The sequence below is a fragment of the Protopterus annectens genome, chromosome 6.part1 (assembly GCF_019279795.1).
Source record: "Protopterus annectens isolate FY-2018-M chromosome 6.part1, PAN1.0, whole genome shotgun sequence".
Taxonomy (NCBI): domain Eukaryota; kingdom Metazoa; phylum Chordata; order Ceratodontiformes; family Protopteridae; genus Protopterus; species Protopterus annectens.
In genome coordinates this window covers 530,779,706-530,798,875 of record NC_056738.1, presented here as the reverse complement: position 1 = coordinate 530,798,875, position 19,170 = coordinate 530,779,706, and the positions used below count along the sequence as shown (strand labels likewise).

At 36.7% G+C, this 19,170-nt stretch overlaps 1 protein-coding gene across 1 annotated transcript in view; it reads right to left on the bottom strand.

The window, feature by feature from the left end:
• Positions 1–19,170, bottom strand: part of LOC122805670 (serine/threonine-protein kinase D3-like) — a 1,097,474-nt gene that overhangs the window by 163,450 nt on the left and 914,854 nt on the right. The window contains exon 9 of the mRNA XM_044075994.1: positions 5,251–5,328. Coding sequence (XP_043931929.1) covers positions 5,251–5,328 — 78 coding nt within the window. The remainder of the gene's footprint in view (positions 1–5,250; positions 5,329–19,170) is intronic.

The following is a 19,170-nucleotide window of genomic DNA, read 5'->3' as shown; positions in this document are numbered from 1 at the left end:
GATTTGTGTTAGAATGCATTTCCTGAACAACATGAAATTTAAAACTCAGTGTATGTCATTATTACGAAACTTCAGTTCTTAGTGATTTACCAGAAAACCACAAATTTTGTGAGCAACAGACCAAAAATGTGAGGCAAAAATCTAGACATTTGAGACCTATGCAGGTTAGTTAATTTCCTCAGACTCAAACCCTGTACCTTGGTTACAGGAAACAAAAGCCAGGATCCTTTACACCAACTACCAAACTACTAACGAATGAGATTTTATGTATTTTCAAGGAATAGAGTTTCATTGTGTTTGCAAGGAATGATAAGCTTCGGTGCATTTTCATGGAATTGTGAGCTTCAATGGAAGAGAGGCTTACTGCTGCTCACGCTATGTCTATTTTCAATGTTCATCTGCTTTGTTTAGGAAATGGTCATACCATAACAGGTAGCATTTTTGTTTTTATGCAGAAGGTTGTGGGTTCTACTCCCACAGCATGTTAACGGATTGCTGATACTGTGTTGTAGGGGGGGGGGTGCTGCACTCCTGAATGTGTCCTCCTTTGAATGAGATGCGTAGTAACTATGAACCTGTTATCAGTTTGCCATCCATTCTCTATTGCAATATTACCAGCTTACCATTTTTTTACTGTAACACTGACAATTTATTATTCAAGAGCAGCAGGCACTGATTTTGCAGATGAAACACTGAAATATAAAGTTGTTTGACAGCAGCAACCTCTTCATTAGTTACAGATCTGTTTAATGCAGAATTATTCAGATGACTTACCTCAGCAGAGATTGAATATATTGACTGGTATTGGATGTAATGACAAACGTTTGAGTGGCCTTTTATGGTTGAAATGTTCTGAAATGGGCAGTTTTGTCATTGAGTCATACATTTTGTTTCATTGCTTACTGGAAAATGCTCAAAACTACAAATTTAAAACACATTCAAATAAGTGGTGCTGTATTATACAAGGAATGTAATTTAATACAATTGGGAAGGTGAATCAAAGAACACATGGATGTATGCATTGTCTTAAAAATGGTTGCAAGTGGCCTTTGGTTTGAAAACATCCCAAAGGTAAACTTTATGTGCCACTGGCCACATGCATTTTCTTTGAATCTGGGTTTCAAGCCATTTTAATGAATGTGAGCTTCAATGGCAGCGAAGTTTACTGTTAAAGCTAAGTAGCTTTTTACTGTGACACTGTATTGTTTTGTTTAGCAAATATATATCAGTGTTTGTGCTACAAAATTTGAAATAAGTTTTAAATTCAAATAACTGTAATCATTGTAGAAGTAAATAAGAAAATACTATGCACATTGAGAGGTTTGAACAGTGTTTATGGCAACTGGGGAAAAACAGCTAAGTAATGAGACACTGGAATGGCTGTCGAGGGGCACACTGTGTGTGTGTGTGTGTGTGTGTGTGTGTGTGTGTGTGTGTGTGTGTGTGTGTGTGTGTGTGTGTGTGTGTGTGTATGGCCCAATCCATTACCCTGCCTAGAGCCCCATTTGACCATGATCTGGCTCTGAAATGCACTGTATGTCCATGCCTGCAAATGTGGTCCAGGATTGGAGGAAACCCGGAAGGAATTACAGACAAGATCAGGGACAGCAGCAGCAACCATGTAGATCTACAGCAGTATAATACAGCAGAGCTTTGCTATGTAGTTGTACAGCAGACTAATGCAGCACAGAGTTTTGCCATGCAGTTACAGCAGTACGATGCAGCACAGACTTGTGTCATGTAGTTGTACAGCAGTACAATGCAGCACAGAATTTTGCCATGTAGTTGTACAGTAGTATAATAAAGCACAGAGTTTTGCCATGCAGATTTACAGTAGTACAATGCAGCACACAGTTTTGTCATGTAGTTGTACAGCAGTACAATGCAGTACAGACTTTTGACAGGCAGTTGTACAGCAGTACAATGCAGCACAGAGTTTTGTCATGTAGTTGTACAGCAGTACAATGCAGCACAGAGTTTTGTCATGTAGTTGTACAGCAGTACAATGCAGCACAGAGTTTTGTCATGTAGTTGTACAGCAGTACAATGCAGCACAGAGTTTGCCATGTAGTTGTACAGCAGTACAATGCAGCACAGAGTTTTGCCATGTAGTTGTACAGCAGTACAATGCAAGACAAAGCTTTGCCGTGTAGTTCTACAGTAGTACAATGCAGCACAGAGTTTTATCATGTAGTTATACAGGAGTACAATGCAGCACAGAGTTTTGCCATGTAGTTGTACAGCAGTACAATGCAAGACAAAGCTTTGCCATGTAGTTCTACAGTAGTACAATGCAGCACAGAGTTTTGTCATGTAGTTATACGGAGTATAATGCAGCACAGAGCTTTGCCATGTAGTTGTACAGTAGAACATGGCAGCACAGAGTTTTGTCATGTAGTTATACAGGAGTATAATGCAGCACAGTTTTGCCATGTAGTTGTACAGTAGTACAATGCAAGACAAAGCTTTGTCATATAGTTGTATAGTAGTACAATGCAGCACAGAGTTTTGTCATGTAGTTGTACAGCAGTACAATGCAGCACAGAGTTTTGCCATGTAGTTGTACAGCAGTACAATGCAGCACAGAGTTTTGCCATGTAGTTGTACAGCAGTACAATGCAAGACAAAGCTTTGCCATGTAGTTGTACAGCAGTACAATGCAGCACAGAGTTTTGCCATGTAGTTGTACAGCAGTACAATGCAAGACAAAGCTTTGCCATGTAGTTGTACAGCAGTACAATGCAGCACAGAGTTTTGTCATGCAGTTGTACAGCAGTACAATGCAGCACAGAGGTTTGTCATGTAGTTGTACAGCAGTACAATGCAGCACAGAGGTTTGTCATGTAGTTGCACAGGAGTACAATGCAGGACAGAGCTTTGCCATGTAGTTGTACAGCAGTACAATGCAGCACAGAGTTTTGCCATGTAGTTGTACAGTAGTACAAGGCAGCACAGAGTTTTTCCATGTAGTTGTAAATGCAGCACAGAGTTTTGTCATGCAGTTGTACAGCAGTACAGTGCAGGACAGAGCTTTGCCATGTAGTTGTACAGCAGTACAGTGCAGCACAGAGTTTTGCCATGTAGCTGTATAGTAATACAATGCAGGACAGAGCTTTGCAGTGGGAAAGGGTTTTTTGTTAAACTGAGCCCAGAGAACTGTTTTAATCACAGCAAGTGAACCAGCTAGGGTATTGTGGACTACCAGTTTGAAGTTAAGCATTTTTTTATGTCAATATAACCAGATTTTCTTTTTGGCTTGTATATGTGTGTATGTTTGCATTTGACTTAATATTTTAAAGTTTGGCTTGTGTGTGTGTGTGTGTGTGTGTGTGTGTGTGTGTGTGTGTGTGTGTGTGTGTGTGTGTGTGTGTGCACGCTCACACATACATATCTGTTTAAATATTTTGAAACTGGATATTTATGTTCTTTTTTCCTCCATTGTACTCATCTGTCTTCCTTTTCTTCTGGTGGGGTGGGGGTAGCTAGCTGGGCAGTGTGTTAAAGTACCTTGCCCTTTCACTGGCTCAGCTTCAAGTATGCCATTAAGCCTGACAAGTGAATATTTGTGTTAATAAATTGGAATAATTTTATCCTTTTTTGCAGGGGAAGAGTTGGCCAGCTGTGCTGTGGATGAATGTAACTTGTCCTTTTTATTTATCTGGTTTAAGTTCTACCCTTAAGGTGCATTTGTGTGAATAAATGTGAATATTTCTGCTTTTCTTTGAGGAGGTTTAGCAGTAACTTTGTCCTTTTCATATTATTTTAAAGGCTGGTGAGAGTGCATTTGTGTGAACTAAATTAGAATATTGTATGAAACACATTTGAAACTGTCATCAGTTTTATATAATGTTCTTGTATTTGATTAATATGTTTGGCCTGCAAGTTACTCTCATATTGTTTGCTTAGTTTATTGTCTGCCTTTACATGACTAGTGAATATTGGCATGAAGTATGCTGTAGTCTTTACTCTGTCTCTCTGGGTGCTGCATTCATAAAACCAAGTTGAAACTGTTCCATATTTTGCAGAATGTCCCTAAATGTGCTTCATCTTGATCTATTCCTAATAGAATTTGGGGTCAGCTGTCTACATAAGTTACAAATCCTGAACTACTGGGTCTTTAAGGAGTGCGTCATCTTGTTATACTCAACTTTTCAAAGAAACGACAATGCATTTTTTATATTTAGCTGGCACTAGTTATTTGTTAGGAACAAGACTTTCTGTAGGATAGCTGAGTCTTTGGGGAATCTGATCACTGCTTCTAGTTTGCTCCTCGTTGCCCATTACTACAAAAAGCAATTGTCATTGAGAAGGTGGTGTTAGAAAAAAATGTCTGTCGGGGGAAGGGGTGTTGAAAATTTCTGTCCCAGGTATCAAATATGCTCAGTATGCCACTGATAGAATCGAGTTTAGGAAGTAATGACAACAGAAGGGTCTCCTGCAAAGCTTTGTTACTGCAGAAAATCTCACAAGGCTATTTGATACTCTCTGATACAGTGTTGGATGTGTGCAGTTCCAGGATTGTAATCCATGAAATTTGGTGCAAAACAGTTCTCTGCCCAGACGATAGATGTCTATGAGCAGAATGTGAATCTAACCATCCATATTATGTAAATCCAGCAAGTCCCACAGGAACCAGAGTGGCATAGTGTGCATTCCTTAAAACTCTTGCCACATGCATCCAGAAACTAGGGTTCAACAACTCTGACCATCAGATACTGAATATAACTCATATATTTTCCTGGTATGCATATGGGGTTTCAGCTGGTATACTGATTTCAACTTGTATCCCAAGCACATATGTAGGATGACTCACTAATATAGTCTATAAACATTATTAAGTCAATACTGTCAAAACTCTTTCTCCAGGCTTTCCCTGCAAAGAAACTTCTGACTTGGGGGGGCTAACCCATTTTAAAAATTACATAAATAAGTCCACTGGAGATGTGGCAATAAATTCATGCAAAAAGGAGTCCTACATGTATCAAGTGATATATTACTTATGAATGTAAATTTTTGTTAAGTTACAGGCATTTCCTCAAACTGAAGAATTACTTGATTTAGGATACAGTTCAAAAACACACCCTGTAAAACAGTACTGCTATATGTGAGTTAATTTTAAAGTTTCCAACTAATGTTTTCATATTAGCAATATCAAAATAATCCATGTTAAGAAGAAAATTGCAAAGAAGCCATAAAAAATAACTTGAAAAAAGCACACAGTCTAATACTTAACCACAGCAGTTTACATACCTTGTAAAATTTAGCTCCTGTTTCATTATGGAAAAGAGTTATAGATTTGCTGTCCAACCTCCAATAATGACGTTTTCTCTATTAGAAAAATTGAAAATATTCCTTGTTAATAAAACTTATCAAAGAATGCAACTATGCCAGTTGAACCACGTAACTATGATATGATCTCCAAAGTCATATAGCAGAAATATTTAGTTAACTGGTGGTTGTTACTTGGTTTCCTGTCTAAACATTTTTATGATATATCTGCACAAAAAATCTCTAATTTGTAGGCAAAAAAAATTCAGTACATAAAATGCAAGACAGCTACTGTCTCATAATAAAACATAATTTCTGCAAATTTTAAATGCAATTGAAAGGGAATATAAAGAGAAATTGCGATTAATTTAAAACAAAAAAGTTTTACCAGATTGTGTCAACATAGTTGAGGCTCCCAAGAAAGTTTTACCTATTCAAAGTTGTCAAGATATATACAATACAGATAAATACACATACAATAAAACTAATTTTTCTGACAGCTTATAGTAGCTCATTGGCATAAAAGAAAGCTTGACATTAAAGCCTTTACTTATGTTAGAAATCTGCACTTTTGCAAGAGAGTGTGTGTGTGTGTATGTGTGCTTGCAAGACAAATGCATGTGAGTGAGTGTAGGTGGGCCGCCTTTGCCTGCATGATGCATGGGCCTCCACAGTAAACCCTACAACCATCACAAGTCTGACAATGTCAGTAGTAAAAAAGTGCAAGTCAGAGATATACTGAGACAATGATGAAGCTTTCTCCATTGCATAGTTCTCTCTAACTCACATTTTCTCATGGCTGCATAAATTGACCGACCTGAGTTGGTCAATTATGCAAGCAGTTAGATTATTATTGAATCTCAGGGCATATCTTTTGAATTATTATTCATTTCATTGGAGGTTTATGGAATGTGATTTTTAGTGGATTTCTTATGAGGTATTTATGTTTTAGCAATCATTAGTTTGATGAAGTTACAAATGTGAGGAACTTAAGCGCTAATTAATTGAATTTGGAACAAAATACACTACTGGTGAAAAATGTTCCTGATTGCCATTTTTGGTGGTATTTGGCAGTTTGGAGAAGCAGCAGGAAAGCATATTTTGAAAAAATTCATTTATGGAGGACTTTGCCTGCAGTTTGTATTTTATCAAATCTGTTAACAATGAAAGTTAATACTATAAATACAGGTCTGTGTCAGATGATCGACTTTTTGGAAATTCTAAAAAATACCAAAGAGAACATAACATCGAGTTTCCAAAAACTCGAATATCAAAAAAAAAAAAAAAAAAACACAAAAATCTAAACATTTTTAGAGCGTAAGCCCCCTGCACCCCTCACCCTGTGCAAATTATATATACCAGCTCTGAGATCACACTACAGTGAGGAAAAGGGTACATTTCCCAATCCTCACAATACTGCAATCTCCATTCAAAAGCTTCAAGTTTTCAAAAACTTGATCATATGGTCATGGTCTTGACCATATGGACTTCAAGTTTCTGAAAACTAAATCAACTGATAGGGATAAACACCACTAACTATATAACAATAAACAAAGCAATTTTAATGATTATAATATTTATTATTAAAAAAATTATATATAATGTCTATGTGTGTGTGTGTGTGTGTGTGTGTGTGTGTGTGTGTGTGTGTGTGTGTGTGTGTGTGTGTGTATGTATGTACATACCCCCCCCCACACACACACACACACACACACACGTGTATATATATATATATATATATATATATATATATATATATATATATACATACATATATATATATATATATATATATATATATATATATATATATATATATATACAGTGGCATAGACTTTAAATCCGGCTGTATAACGGATGACCCACATTTGAGAAATGAGCCCTAGATGGAGGAATGAATCAATAAAATGAGGATTAGTTGGATGAGGAGGTTTTGTTAGGTTCCATTGTTGGTAATATCTGACAGCAGTAAATGATAAGCAATTTATTGAGACCAACATGCTGTTGCCATTATTGTCATCAAACTCCTTTTCCCCCTTTTTACATGGAGTTAAGGTGTTATATCATCATGTGTCAATGTGACCAAGCCAATTAGAGGCAATGAAACCAGTTGCTCTTCCCTGATGAAATCCTTTGTATGCATGTAGACATTAAAGCCATTCAAATGCAGTATATTAGTGGGTAGGCCAGAGCTAATTAGGATGTAAACTGGAAAAACTCATACCCTGCTGAATTCTGATGATTTCCAGTTGCGAATTCTGCATCCTTGTTCTTTGTTCTTTCTGGATTATGATGGTTTCCAGTATCTACCTCTGTAACATTGCTCTCTAAGCCTATGATGTAAGATATTTCATATATCACACAGCATCATGTGTGTGTGCTTACATATATATATATATATATATATATATATATATATATATATATATATATATTTAAATGGATCTACTTCAGTAGATCGAACTGTTACAAGTTCGACCCACATATGGCTGAGATCATATGTTTGAACTCGTAAAAGTTCGAACACTGAAATAAAAACACATAAAAAAAAAAACACAAAACTAAACATCTATAGCAGGGGGGCTACGCCCCCCTGTACCCCCACACCCCCTTTACTTAAATATATCAACTCTGAGATTGCATTACATTGAAATGGGAAATCTTCCCTTTCCGCTCTGTACGGACTTCTCCATTCAGTCTGATTGAACTTTTACAAGTTCGAACATATGGTCTCGGCCATATGTGGTTCAAACTTGTAAATGTTCGATTAAATGTTCAATCAACTGAAGGGGACCCATTTAAATTGTCAAATGTATGTAATGATGTAAAAACATTGAAACACGGAACATTGACACGTACTGTGCATGATCCGAGGATTATCCCAAAACAGGTTAAATCATCAATAAGTGTTTTTATTAAACATGTCAAAACAAAAGTTTTTGTTAAACTTAAAGCAACCTAACTCCACCCACAACTCCACTACAACCAGTCAGGGCATATAATCCACTAAAAACCCTAGCCATACCTCCTCCCAAGATAGAAGTCACCAAACTTTTCTCCCTTCTGGAACTTTCTCAAACTCACATTAATACTGCTGTCACCATATCATACTCACTATTATTTTTTCTAAACGGCAACCTTTACCACACATTCCCTCACACAATAATTCCCTTCCATTTTTGAGTAACTTTACACTACTACTCAACTACTCACACATTGTCATCTTTTCTCTACCATAATCAAACACACTGTACTTCTACCTCATACCTTCCTTCACACAAAAGTCACCACATCAAGTACTACACACCTTCCAACCATCTGTCATCCACAAGTCACTAAATCTCACACACACACACACACACACACACACACACACACACACACACACACACACACACACACACACACACACACACACACACACTCCCTAACACACCGTCCTGCCTGTACACCATACATCACAGTATACCTGCAGCTAATCTCACTAGTACTCCTCACCACACTTACACACACAACCAGCTATCATACTCACATCTCACCCAAGCCTATCTCACCCACCATCCCTTAACTCACATGCACCATTCATAGTGTCACCCTTCTTTTTCATCTCACCTAAAATATACCCTTTAAATCTCTGCAACCTCTTTAGCTATGAGTATGTAGAAACTAACCTAAAATCAATACATTTCCACCTTAAAAACACATAAATATGTAAATGTTGCTTCAGTCTCCATTTCTCAAAGACTGGCCTATAACTCAGTGGTGACATCCATGTAAACCCCGCCCCATTACTATGTCAAAAATTGTATCAAATTCATGCCCCCATCCCAGCCAAGCCTCTCACCCCAACTACCAACAATTCTGACTTAATACTACTTAATATTAGCACTAATCTCTGTAGATCAGAGTGTAATATGTGTGTGCTATGTCTTTAAGAAGCATGCGAGTCTGTGTGTGCATGTATAAATTCCAGACACGTGCAATTTCTAGTGCCATTTTGTAGAAGCAGCCAGAGAGTGAGCATGTATGATTACAATAGTTAGTTTGTATATAAATTACTTAAATCATAGTCAGTAAGCCTCTATAGTGATGTGTTTGTATAGAATAAAGCTGCTTAAACAGAACCCATGACGACTCATTTATCCGTGTACCAACAAGAAAGCAATATGGTGTCAGAACCGGAATGGAAGAGAGAAGAATATTTTGAGCCATGAGATGTAAAGACGACAGCGAAGGTGAAACTGAGAAAAAACAGTACAAACACAACCAGAAAGAATCAAAGTAATGAAAAATAACACAAATTATTTACTCGATGCAAAAAGAGGCAAGAAAGAGCATTACAAAGGCACAAACCACATTATCAAGTAAGCAGAAAGTACAAAAAAGTTTGTTAACTAAAGAAAATGTTTAAGATAAAAGTATTTGATAAGACGATTGACTTTAAAGTACAAAATGAGCATGTTTAAGGCAAAATGAGCATGTTTAAGGCAGAACGAGTGCGTTTAAGGCAAAATCAGGCATGTTTAGAGTAAAATGAGCACAAGAAAAGTACATTACACATAAAAAAAGTTTAAACAAGCAAAAACATAAATAAATATAATAAGAAAAGAGAAAAGGGCATAGTACGCAAAAATAAAGCAAGGTGACTGCTTGTGTTTGGCAAATTGCTGTGTTTGGGCATAACTACAACTTTGTATTGTATCAAGGGCATAATTAAAGTTATTCAAAGTATCTCAGAGTGTGTAAAAGTGCTTACAGTGTGTGCTTGTTACGGTGCATGTATTTCAAAGAGTTCACTGTGTGAGAAGTACAACTATTTTGTGTAATCCAGTCAAAGCATAGTTATTTGAAGAAAAGTTCTTGTGCTGGGTGTGTCTCTTCGCAAAGTGCCACCATTACAGAGTGCTTCTTGTACTGTAAAGATTTGCCTAGCAAGGTACCACCATTTTGGAGACATTTCAGTGTATTGCATGCAGTCATTTGCAAAGTACAAATACTTCAAAAAATACTAAATTTGGGCAACAGACGTTCGATTTATTTGCATTATACAGTTGGTTGATAAGTTTCATGCATTGATAAAAGGTGTTTCTTAGAAAAGATTGCAAGAATATTACAGTGCCCATGAATTGCTTAGTTGCATCATAAAGTTTTTGAATGTTCTTAAAGTGATGACTTTGACAAGTAATGGTGTATGACTGTAGCATTCCTGCCTTTATCGATAAAGTTGCAAATGATTACTTTAGCATTTCTGCCTTTACCAATTTCAAAAGTAAATGACTTTATCATTTCTGCCTTTACCAATTCCACAAGTATAGTGAGTGATGATAAATGACTTTAGTATTTCTGCCTTTGCCAATCAAAGATTTCATAAAGCATTGAAAAGTCCTATAATTATTCCACAAAACTCTGTAAAGCATCAACAAGTTTGAAAAGCTATTCCTCAAAGTTTTGTAAACCATTGATAGCCCAAAAATGTTATTTCACAAACTACAGTAAAGCATCCAAAAATCTAAAAAGCTATTTCGCAAAGCAGAGTAAAGTATCAAGAAATTTGAAACGCTATTTCACAAAGTACAGTAAAGCATCGAGAAATCTGAAAAGCTATTTCTCAAAGTGTAATAAAGCATCGAGAAGCCCGAGAAGTTTATTTCATAAAGTCCAGTTATTTGAAAGTACTGCAAGGTTGTTCATTCACACAATTCCGACAAGCTAAAAGAGAGAAAGTATAAGTACAGAGCACAAAAGCATTGAACATTTTGTGTTTATGCCAATTACTTATGCACATGTGTGTGTTTGTGTGTGTATATTCGTGCATATTTGCAAGACCCTTCACTGGTATGTGTTAACATGGCAGACAGATTTCGAAAACCTCAACCACTTGTATTTGATCAGAATATTGTAGAGAACTGGAGAATATTTGTACAAGAGTACTATTTTCAGACAAGCAGCTTATGCAGATAAAAAGGCATATGCTAAGGCATTCATTTTGCTAAATCTAGCAGGATCAAGGGCCATAGAAAGAGAACGTTCATTTGTGTATGCACCAGCAGTTATGAAGGTGAAGGTGCAGACTGCCATATAGTTGTGCCAGCTGAATCAAGGGAAGACCCCGAGTGTTTGGCGCATAAGTTCAGAGAAATGTGCAACCCCAGACAAACGTTACATTAGAGAAGCATTTGTTTTACACAAGAAATCAGAAAACAGGGGAAACATTTGAAGCTTATATAACTGAGTTGAGAAACAGAGCTAAAATGTGTCAGTTTGGTGATTTGAAAGATGAGCTGATAAAGGACAGACATGTGTGGTATTACTAGTGCTGCAGTGAGAAAGATTTTACTTCGTGACAGTGATTTGACATTAAGCAAAGCAACAGAGATTTGTTAGATCCATGAGGTGACAGAAAGATATACGAGTATGCTTGTGAGTGACAAAAGCATGGTTTCAGTGAGCTACAGAGCAAATGTAGATAGCATGCAACATGTGGCAAACAGAAACAGGCCTAAGCAAGGGGCAGCCACAGGGTTTCCAAAGAAGGTACGAAGCTTTCCAGAAAGTTCCAGAAAAAGTGCAAGCTCCACCACCAGCTCAGTGCAACACAAACATGAGTTAGCAAAACCCAAGTCTAGCGTTTTTGTTAACTGTCGTAATTGTGGTGCAAATCATGAGTCTAAAAGAGAGAAGTGTTTAGCATGTGGTAAGCAATGCCACAAGTGTAAAAAATGGAACCATTTCCAAACGTTTTGCAAATCAAGCAAGCCTCACTCAGTTGTAAGGAAAGGTTACACATAAAAGCAAGTTGATCAAGTAGAGCCGAAACAGCCAGCTTTCTATGTGGCTGGTGTATCAGTACTTTGAGAAAGAGTTGATGCAGTAAACTTATTAACAAGGACTGAAGTGTTTTGTACAGTTCAAATCAATGGAAAACTCACAAAGCTCAAAGTAGACAGTGGGCTAAAGTGTAATGTTATATCAGCAGACACATTTACAAAAGTGAGAACTAATGAACAACTCAATGTAACCAGCAGTGCGAGACTTGATGCATATGGAGGTGAAGAAATTCAAACCAAAGGCTCAACAATACGTTCATGTTATTTGGCTGAGAACTGTTGCAGTTTAATATTCTACATAGTCCAATGACCAGTGTAATCTTTATTAGGTCTCAAAGATAGTTTGAGAATGAATCTGCTTTCTTTTGCTAAAGAAGTTCATCATGTGAGTGCAGTTCCAAGTTCAAGTTTTCCAAAGCCATTTTCTCAGAGTATACTGATGTTTTCGATGGCAAATTGGGCAAACTTCCAGTTGTGTATTCTATGAAGTTAGATCCCGAGATCACTCCAGTAGTCAGACCAGCAAGAAGAGTTCCTATAGCAATGCAGAATAAGGTTAAAGCTCAGTTGGATAAGATGGTGCAGCAAGGTGTGATTTGTCTAGTCACAGAACCAACTGAGTGGGTGTCGTCCATTGTAGCCGCTCATAAGAAAGGCTTACATGAAATTAGAATATGCAGTGATCCTAGAGATTTGAACAAAGCATTAAAAAGGCCACATCATCCAATGTGCACAGTGTTGCAGTTCTAATACCGAATATCACTGTATTTTCTGTTTTGGATGCAAAGAGTTCATTTTGGCAAGTGATGCTTGATCACAAGTCCTCATTTCTAACTACTTTTGGTACTCTGTTTGGCAGATAGAAATTCCTAAGGATGCCATTTGGAATAAATTCTGTAAGTGAAGTCTTTCAGCGGGCAATGGAACAAATTTTTTTAGGTTATCTCTGTGCCATAACAGTAGACGATCTATTAGTTGGAGGCAATGGCGAAGCAGAGCCTAACAGAAACCTCAAGAAAGTTTTAGACAGAGCATGTGAAGTAAGCTTGAATCTCAATCCCCTGAAGTGCAAATTCAGACTTCTAGAAATTATGTATGTAGGTCATTTGTTTACAAGTATAGGCTTAAGAACTGACCCAACCTAATAGCTATTTTAGAGGTGCCAGCACCAAATAATGTGCAAGATTTACAGCATTTTCTAGGCATGGTTAACTATTTAGGCAATCTTACACCAGACCTCAGTGAGTTGGCAGCACCTCTGAGAGAGCTAACATGTAAAAAGTGTTGTATGGTCATGGCTGGAACATCATCAGAAGATGTTTGATGACCTTAAGCAGAAAACTGCCACCCCATCTACGTTAAGATACTATGATGTGAATAAACCAGTTGTTCTTTCCTGCGATGCTTCAAATTTTGGTGTTGGTGCAGTTATTCTTCAAGAGGGCAAACCAGTAGCCTATGCATCTAGTATACTTACTCAAACTGAGATGAATTATGCTCAAACTGAGAAAGAGCTTTTGGCAATAGTTTTTGCATGTTCCAAGTTTCACAATTATATTTGTGGTCAAGCTATCCAGATTTAAACTGATCATCAACCATTAGTTACCATTCTAAAGAAGCCTATGCATTCCACTCCAGTGAGATTTCAGAGAATGATGCTCCAATTGCAAAAGTATAATTTCAAAATGGTCTACACTAAAGGTAAATTGCTCTATTTGGCTGATACCTTATCCAGATCACCTAGAAGTACAACAGAACAGCTTGATGCTGAAACTTTTGACTTTGATGTAATGTCAGTGCATAATTTTTCCACCACTAGACTTGATGAGTTGAGAGATCACACTACTACTTGTCCAATTTCACTAAAGCTTAATTACATCAATGTTGGATGCCAGTCAAAGCAATCTAGTGCATCACCTGAGGTACAATCGTATTTTCCTTACAGAGGTGATATGTTGATGGAAGATGGCATTATTTTCAAAGGTCATAAAATTGTTGTTCCTGCTTCCTTACACCAAGAACATATTCAGATTTTTGCATCATGGTCACCCATGTTTATTATCCACTAAGAGAAGGGCAGGAGAACTTGCATTTTGGCCTTCATTATCAAAAGAAATTGATAAGAGTTCTTTCTTCTTGTTCACTGTGTAATAGTACTAGAGCACATTTGCAAAGAGAACCGCTTCAGCTACATCCAATACCTGAATTACCTTGGTCTAGTGTAGCAACTGATATCTTTGAGTGGAACAATCAACACTACTTGGTTTTGGTAGACTCTTATTTGAAATGGTTTGAGATTGATCTTATATTAAACTTAACCTCATCAGCTGTTATTACTAAGCTGAAACATTATTTCTCAGTTCATGGTAGTCCATACAAACTTTATTCTGACAATGGTACTCAATTTACTAGCCAGTTGTTTCAGAAATTTGCAAGAGAATGGGACTTTGTACATGTCACTAGTAGTCCTGAATATCTTCAATCCAATGGTCTAGCTGAATGAGCAGTACAGAGTGCAAAGCAATTACTTGAAAAGTTAAAGCGTGACAATACCAATGTATTCTTGAATGTACTTAATCTCAGAAACATACCCATGATGATATTCTTGGCTCACCTGCTCAAAGACTTCTTTCCAGACAAACTAGAACTACCCTACCTATTTCATCAAGTTTCTTATAGCCTAACTCTAAGAACAATAAAACCATCAAGGCTCAATTGTTGAAGAAGCGTAATATCCAGAAATCTACTTATGACAGATCGAGCAGATTACTTCGTTTGTTGAGGGAAGGAGAGATGGTATGAATTCAGACAACAAATGTTTTGATTGATTGGGACAGGTTATAGGCATCTATGCTGAGCCAAGATCCTATTTGGTAAACTCCAAAGGTGTGGAGTATAGGAGGAATAGCAGGCATCTTCTTCCTGTACCAGAATCAGCGCCATTGCAATCACAAAATTGTATCTGTGATGCAAACTCTAGACCAAAGACTGAGTCAGACATTGTTTTCAGACCAGAATGTGTTCAAAAGTCTGATTCTGCCCCAGAAAGTAATTCGAACATTCCGCAGGTCAACCATTTTGCAGAGACTGTCCCAGTTGCTAAATCTGATTTCCAATTTTATGCCACATGATATGGATGACTTTCTAAGCCTAGTGTGAAATGCACAACAACATGGACTTAATTGTATATATATATATATATATATATATATATATATATATATATGTGTGTGTGTGTGTGTGTGTGTGTGTGTGTGTGTGTGTGTGTGTATTTAGTATTCTATAATGCATGTGTTTAGATTATCTGAGATTTCTGCATGCTAAATATTTCATGACAAATTGCATGAAATATTTCTCAAAGAGGGAGGATGTAGATCACAGTGTAAAGCGTGTACATGCTGTATCTTTAAGAAGCATGCAAGGCTGTGCGTGCACGTATAAATTCCAAACAGGTGCAATCCCTAGTCTCAAGATTGCAAAGAGGCAACCAGGCCTTTGGCTGAAAAATTCAAACAGCATATATTCTTCAAACAGAAAGATTTATCCAAGTAACAAGTCCAGTCTGTGTAAAAATTCACAACTCATAGTTCATTTATTTGAGTGACATAAAAACGGTAAGCGCTTTCACTAGATAGCTTCCTCAGACCTTCAAGAACAAACACACCTTTCCTTTCCTTATATACTACCTTCAAATATTTCAAAATGTGTCATTACCAAACAGAACACTTCTTACATGGTCATGTATCTAATTTAAATATTTATACAAAAATGCAAAAATAAAAGCAAAGGTGAAAATGCAGAAGTAAAATGATGAAGGCACAGCAACAACTTGCTCAATATAAAATGTATAAAAGTTATACAGCACACATATAACGCATATAACATGCACTAATTTATACAGAAATAAAATAATAAATGCACAGCAACAACTTGCTCAAAACACAATTCAAGAATACAATTCAAGAACACAATTCAAGAATATAGTTCAAAATATGTAAGGGTTAAGCAGCACAGTTATAACACATATAACCTGCACTGATTTATAATATAGCCATAATACAACCATAGAAGTCAGAAATCAAATAATTTGAGTTTCTGACTTCACTTTTTCATCTTCCTATTCGTTAGGTAAGGTTTAATAGAGGCTCTTTCATTGAGTCCTCTTCCATTGTCAGCTCTAAAGGCTGTTATCCATCGTGCCTCTCTATTTTCAGTAAATATTCTAATGTCACCTTCTCTAATACTTGGTACAATAACCTCTATAACTCTGAATTTAAATTTGTGTGTCTCCCCTTCTTGCATAACATATTTGGACAGAGCATTCTGCTCAGTTTTAGTACGAATATTATAAAGATGTCCCCTTATACGATCTTTAAAAACTTTGCTCGTTTTACCAACATAGAATGAGTGGCAACATTGGCAATCTGCTAAGTAGACCACATGAGATGTCAAGCAAGTAGCTGCTCAAGTTAATATGAATTCTTGACCTGCATCTGGATGTACAAATGTATTACTGGTATTAATATATGAACAAAATTTACATTTACCACAGGGCTGAGTAGTGTATTATTTGTGTTTCTGCATTTTTTTCCATGACAAAGCAGTCTTTTTAAATTCTTCTTATTTTTATACAAGAAACTGGGTTTTGTGCCTAGCAGACTATTTATATTAGAGTCTACTGTAAGTATGGACCAATTCTTCATAAACACTTCCCTCAGCTCTTTGTTATCACATGTATAAAACAAAGGAATTTTTAGTTGTTTATTTACTGAGGTATTGACAGACTCTACAGTGTTTTTCTGTCGCGGTCCATAGTATGGTTGGGCCCTACTATCCCTAAGAATGGTGACATCACTTAAATTTCTCTTGATCTCGTTGGTGTGATAGCCCCTCTTTATCATCCTCTTTTCTAAGCCAATAATTTAATTCTTGAAACCTTCTTCTGAGGGGTTCAGCCTTGAGGCTCTCATCCCTTGTCCTTTTATTAAGTTTCTAAATACATAGTTTGGGTGCATACTTTGTCTAGATAATAAAGAATTCCTATGACAGTGTTTTCTAAATACCCCTGTATTTATAGAATCTTAGACATTCAGTTAAGGTGTTAATCTGATTCTTAAAATTAGAACTATTATGTAGTCTCTCTATATATAGATCGAGGTATTCCACTCTTTTACTAGATGAGGCCATGGTAAATCTTAGACATTCAGTTAAGGTGTTAATCTGATTCTTAAAAATTAGTAACTGTGCCTGAGTTCCTGTCCAAATTAGGAAGAGGTCATCCATGAAACGACAGTAAAACATAACATATTGCATATACATATCATTCTTAAAAAGGACAGTGTGTTCCCAGTGTGCTAAAAACATGCTGGCGTAGCTATTGGCACATGATGTGCCCATAGCTACGCCATCACACTGGACATACATGTCCCCGTCATTGGTAAAGATGTTATTCTTGAGTATAATCTCAAGGAAATGACATACAAGATCTATTTGTATCAAACTATAGTCATTATTCATAACCAGATATTCATGTATATATTTTATGCCCAACTTATTTGGTATGATAGTAAATAGTGATTGGACTAGTGCCACTTTGTAGAAGCATCCATAGAGTGAGCATGTATGATTGCAGTAGTCAGTTTGCATATAACTTACTTAAGTCATAGTCAATAAGCCTCTATAGTGATATGTTTGTATAGAATAAACTGCATACACAGAACCCACAAAGACTCGTTTATTTGTGTACCAACACAAAAGCGACAGATGCATCTGCAATAAACTCAAAAAATTCCACGCAAACTTTGTATTCTACTAACCAGATATAGTCGTTGTCCCCAAACTCTGGCTAAAACCACATATAAAAAACAATGAAATACTACCACCAGGATATAACATTTTCAGACCTGACAGACACAACAAATGAGATGGATGAATAGTCATCATATATAAATACTCCCTAAACTTATCCTCTGTCCACACCCTCTACCCATATTTAACAATGCAGAGAAACTTTATAACAATTTTTAGACTTAACAAAAGAAAAAGTATCTGTATCACCAGACTGTACATCCAGTACAAAACATTAGCACTGCAGAGCATCTCATAAGGGGTGATCTCAACATAAACTGGAATTCAAATGGTAAAACCACCCCATCAATGAATTTGTTTGGATTCTCTCAATTTATGAAGGAGGCTACAAGAGTACAAGAACACACAGACAAGGAATCCTCCTCAGATTGGATCCTTTCAAACCAACCAAATAAAATAAAGTCATCTGGCTGTCTAGCTGACAGTATCACTGACAGGGTCTATGTCAGATGAAGAAAGTTCACTTACCCAGATTTAATTTACTTGAGATGACAGCATAGCACATTCAATTCAACGACTGTTCACATCACTGGAATTTTAATCCAGGGAAAAGAGGCAGTTGGCCAACATTTAAAAAAAAAAACACCAAAGCATGTCAAAACCACGCCCCTTCCCCCACTGTGGGAGCTGCACCTCCCACACCACCCCAACTAAATATGCCAACTCTGAGATCACACTATAGTGGGGGAAAGGACAAATTTCCCCACATTGGCCAACTGTCTTTTTTCCCAGACTAAAGTTTGGGTGATGTAAACATTCTTTGAATTAAATGTTCGGTGTTGTCCCAAGTAAGTGAAATTCGATTAAGTGGAATTTCAGTCAACTCAGGTATACCCCATTAACCACTTACCTACTTATGCTGCTAGAAACAATATAAATATATGCAAACAGGTGACATATAAATAGGTAGGCAGTATAAAGAACATTAATGTCAACGACTTCATAGTCACCCTAAACCTCTACAGTTGAAATATCCTAAAAATCATGCAGTCGATGATGTAGCAATCAATTTCAGTAATAAGCATTTTAAACAGACATGCACCACTCAAAACAGAGAAAGTCAGGTGAAACAATATGGAAATTGTTTCAGATCAGTATACTGTTTTGGTATAAAGAGCGTAAGATTGATCCATTTTGCAGCAGCCTGCTTAACAAAATAAACAAGGCTGGTACTCCTCCAAAAGGATAAATATTGGAAATTATGGAC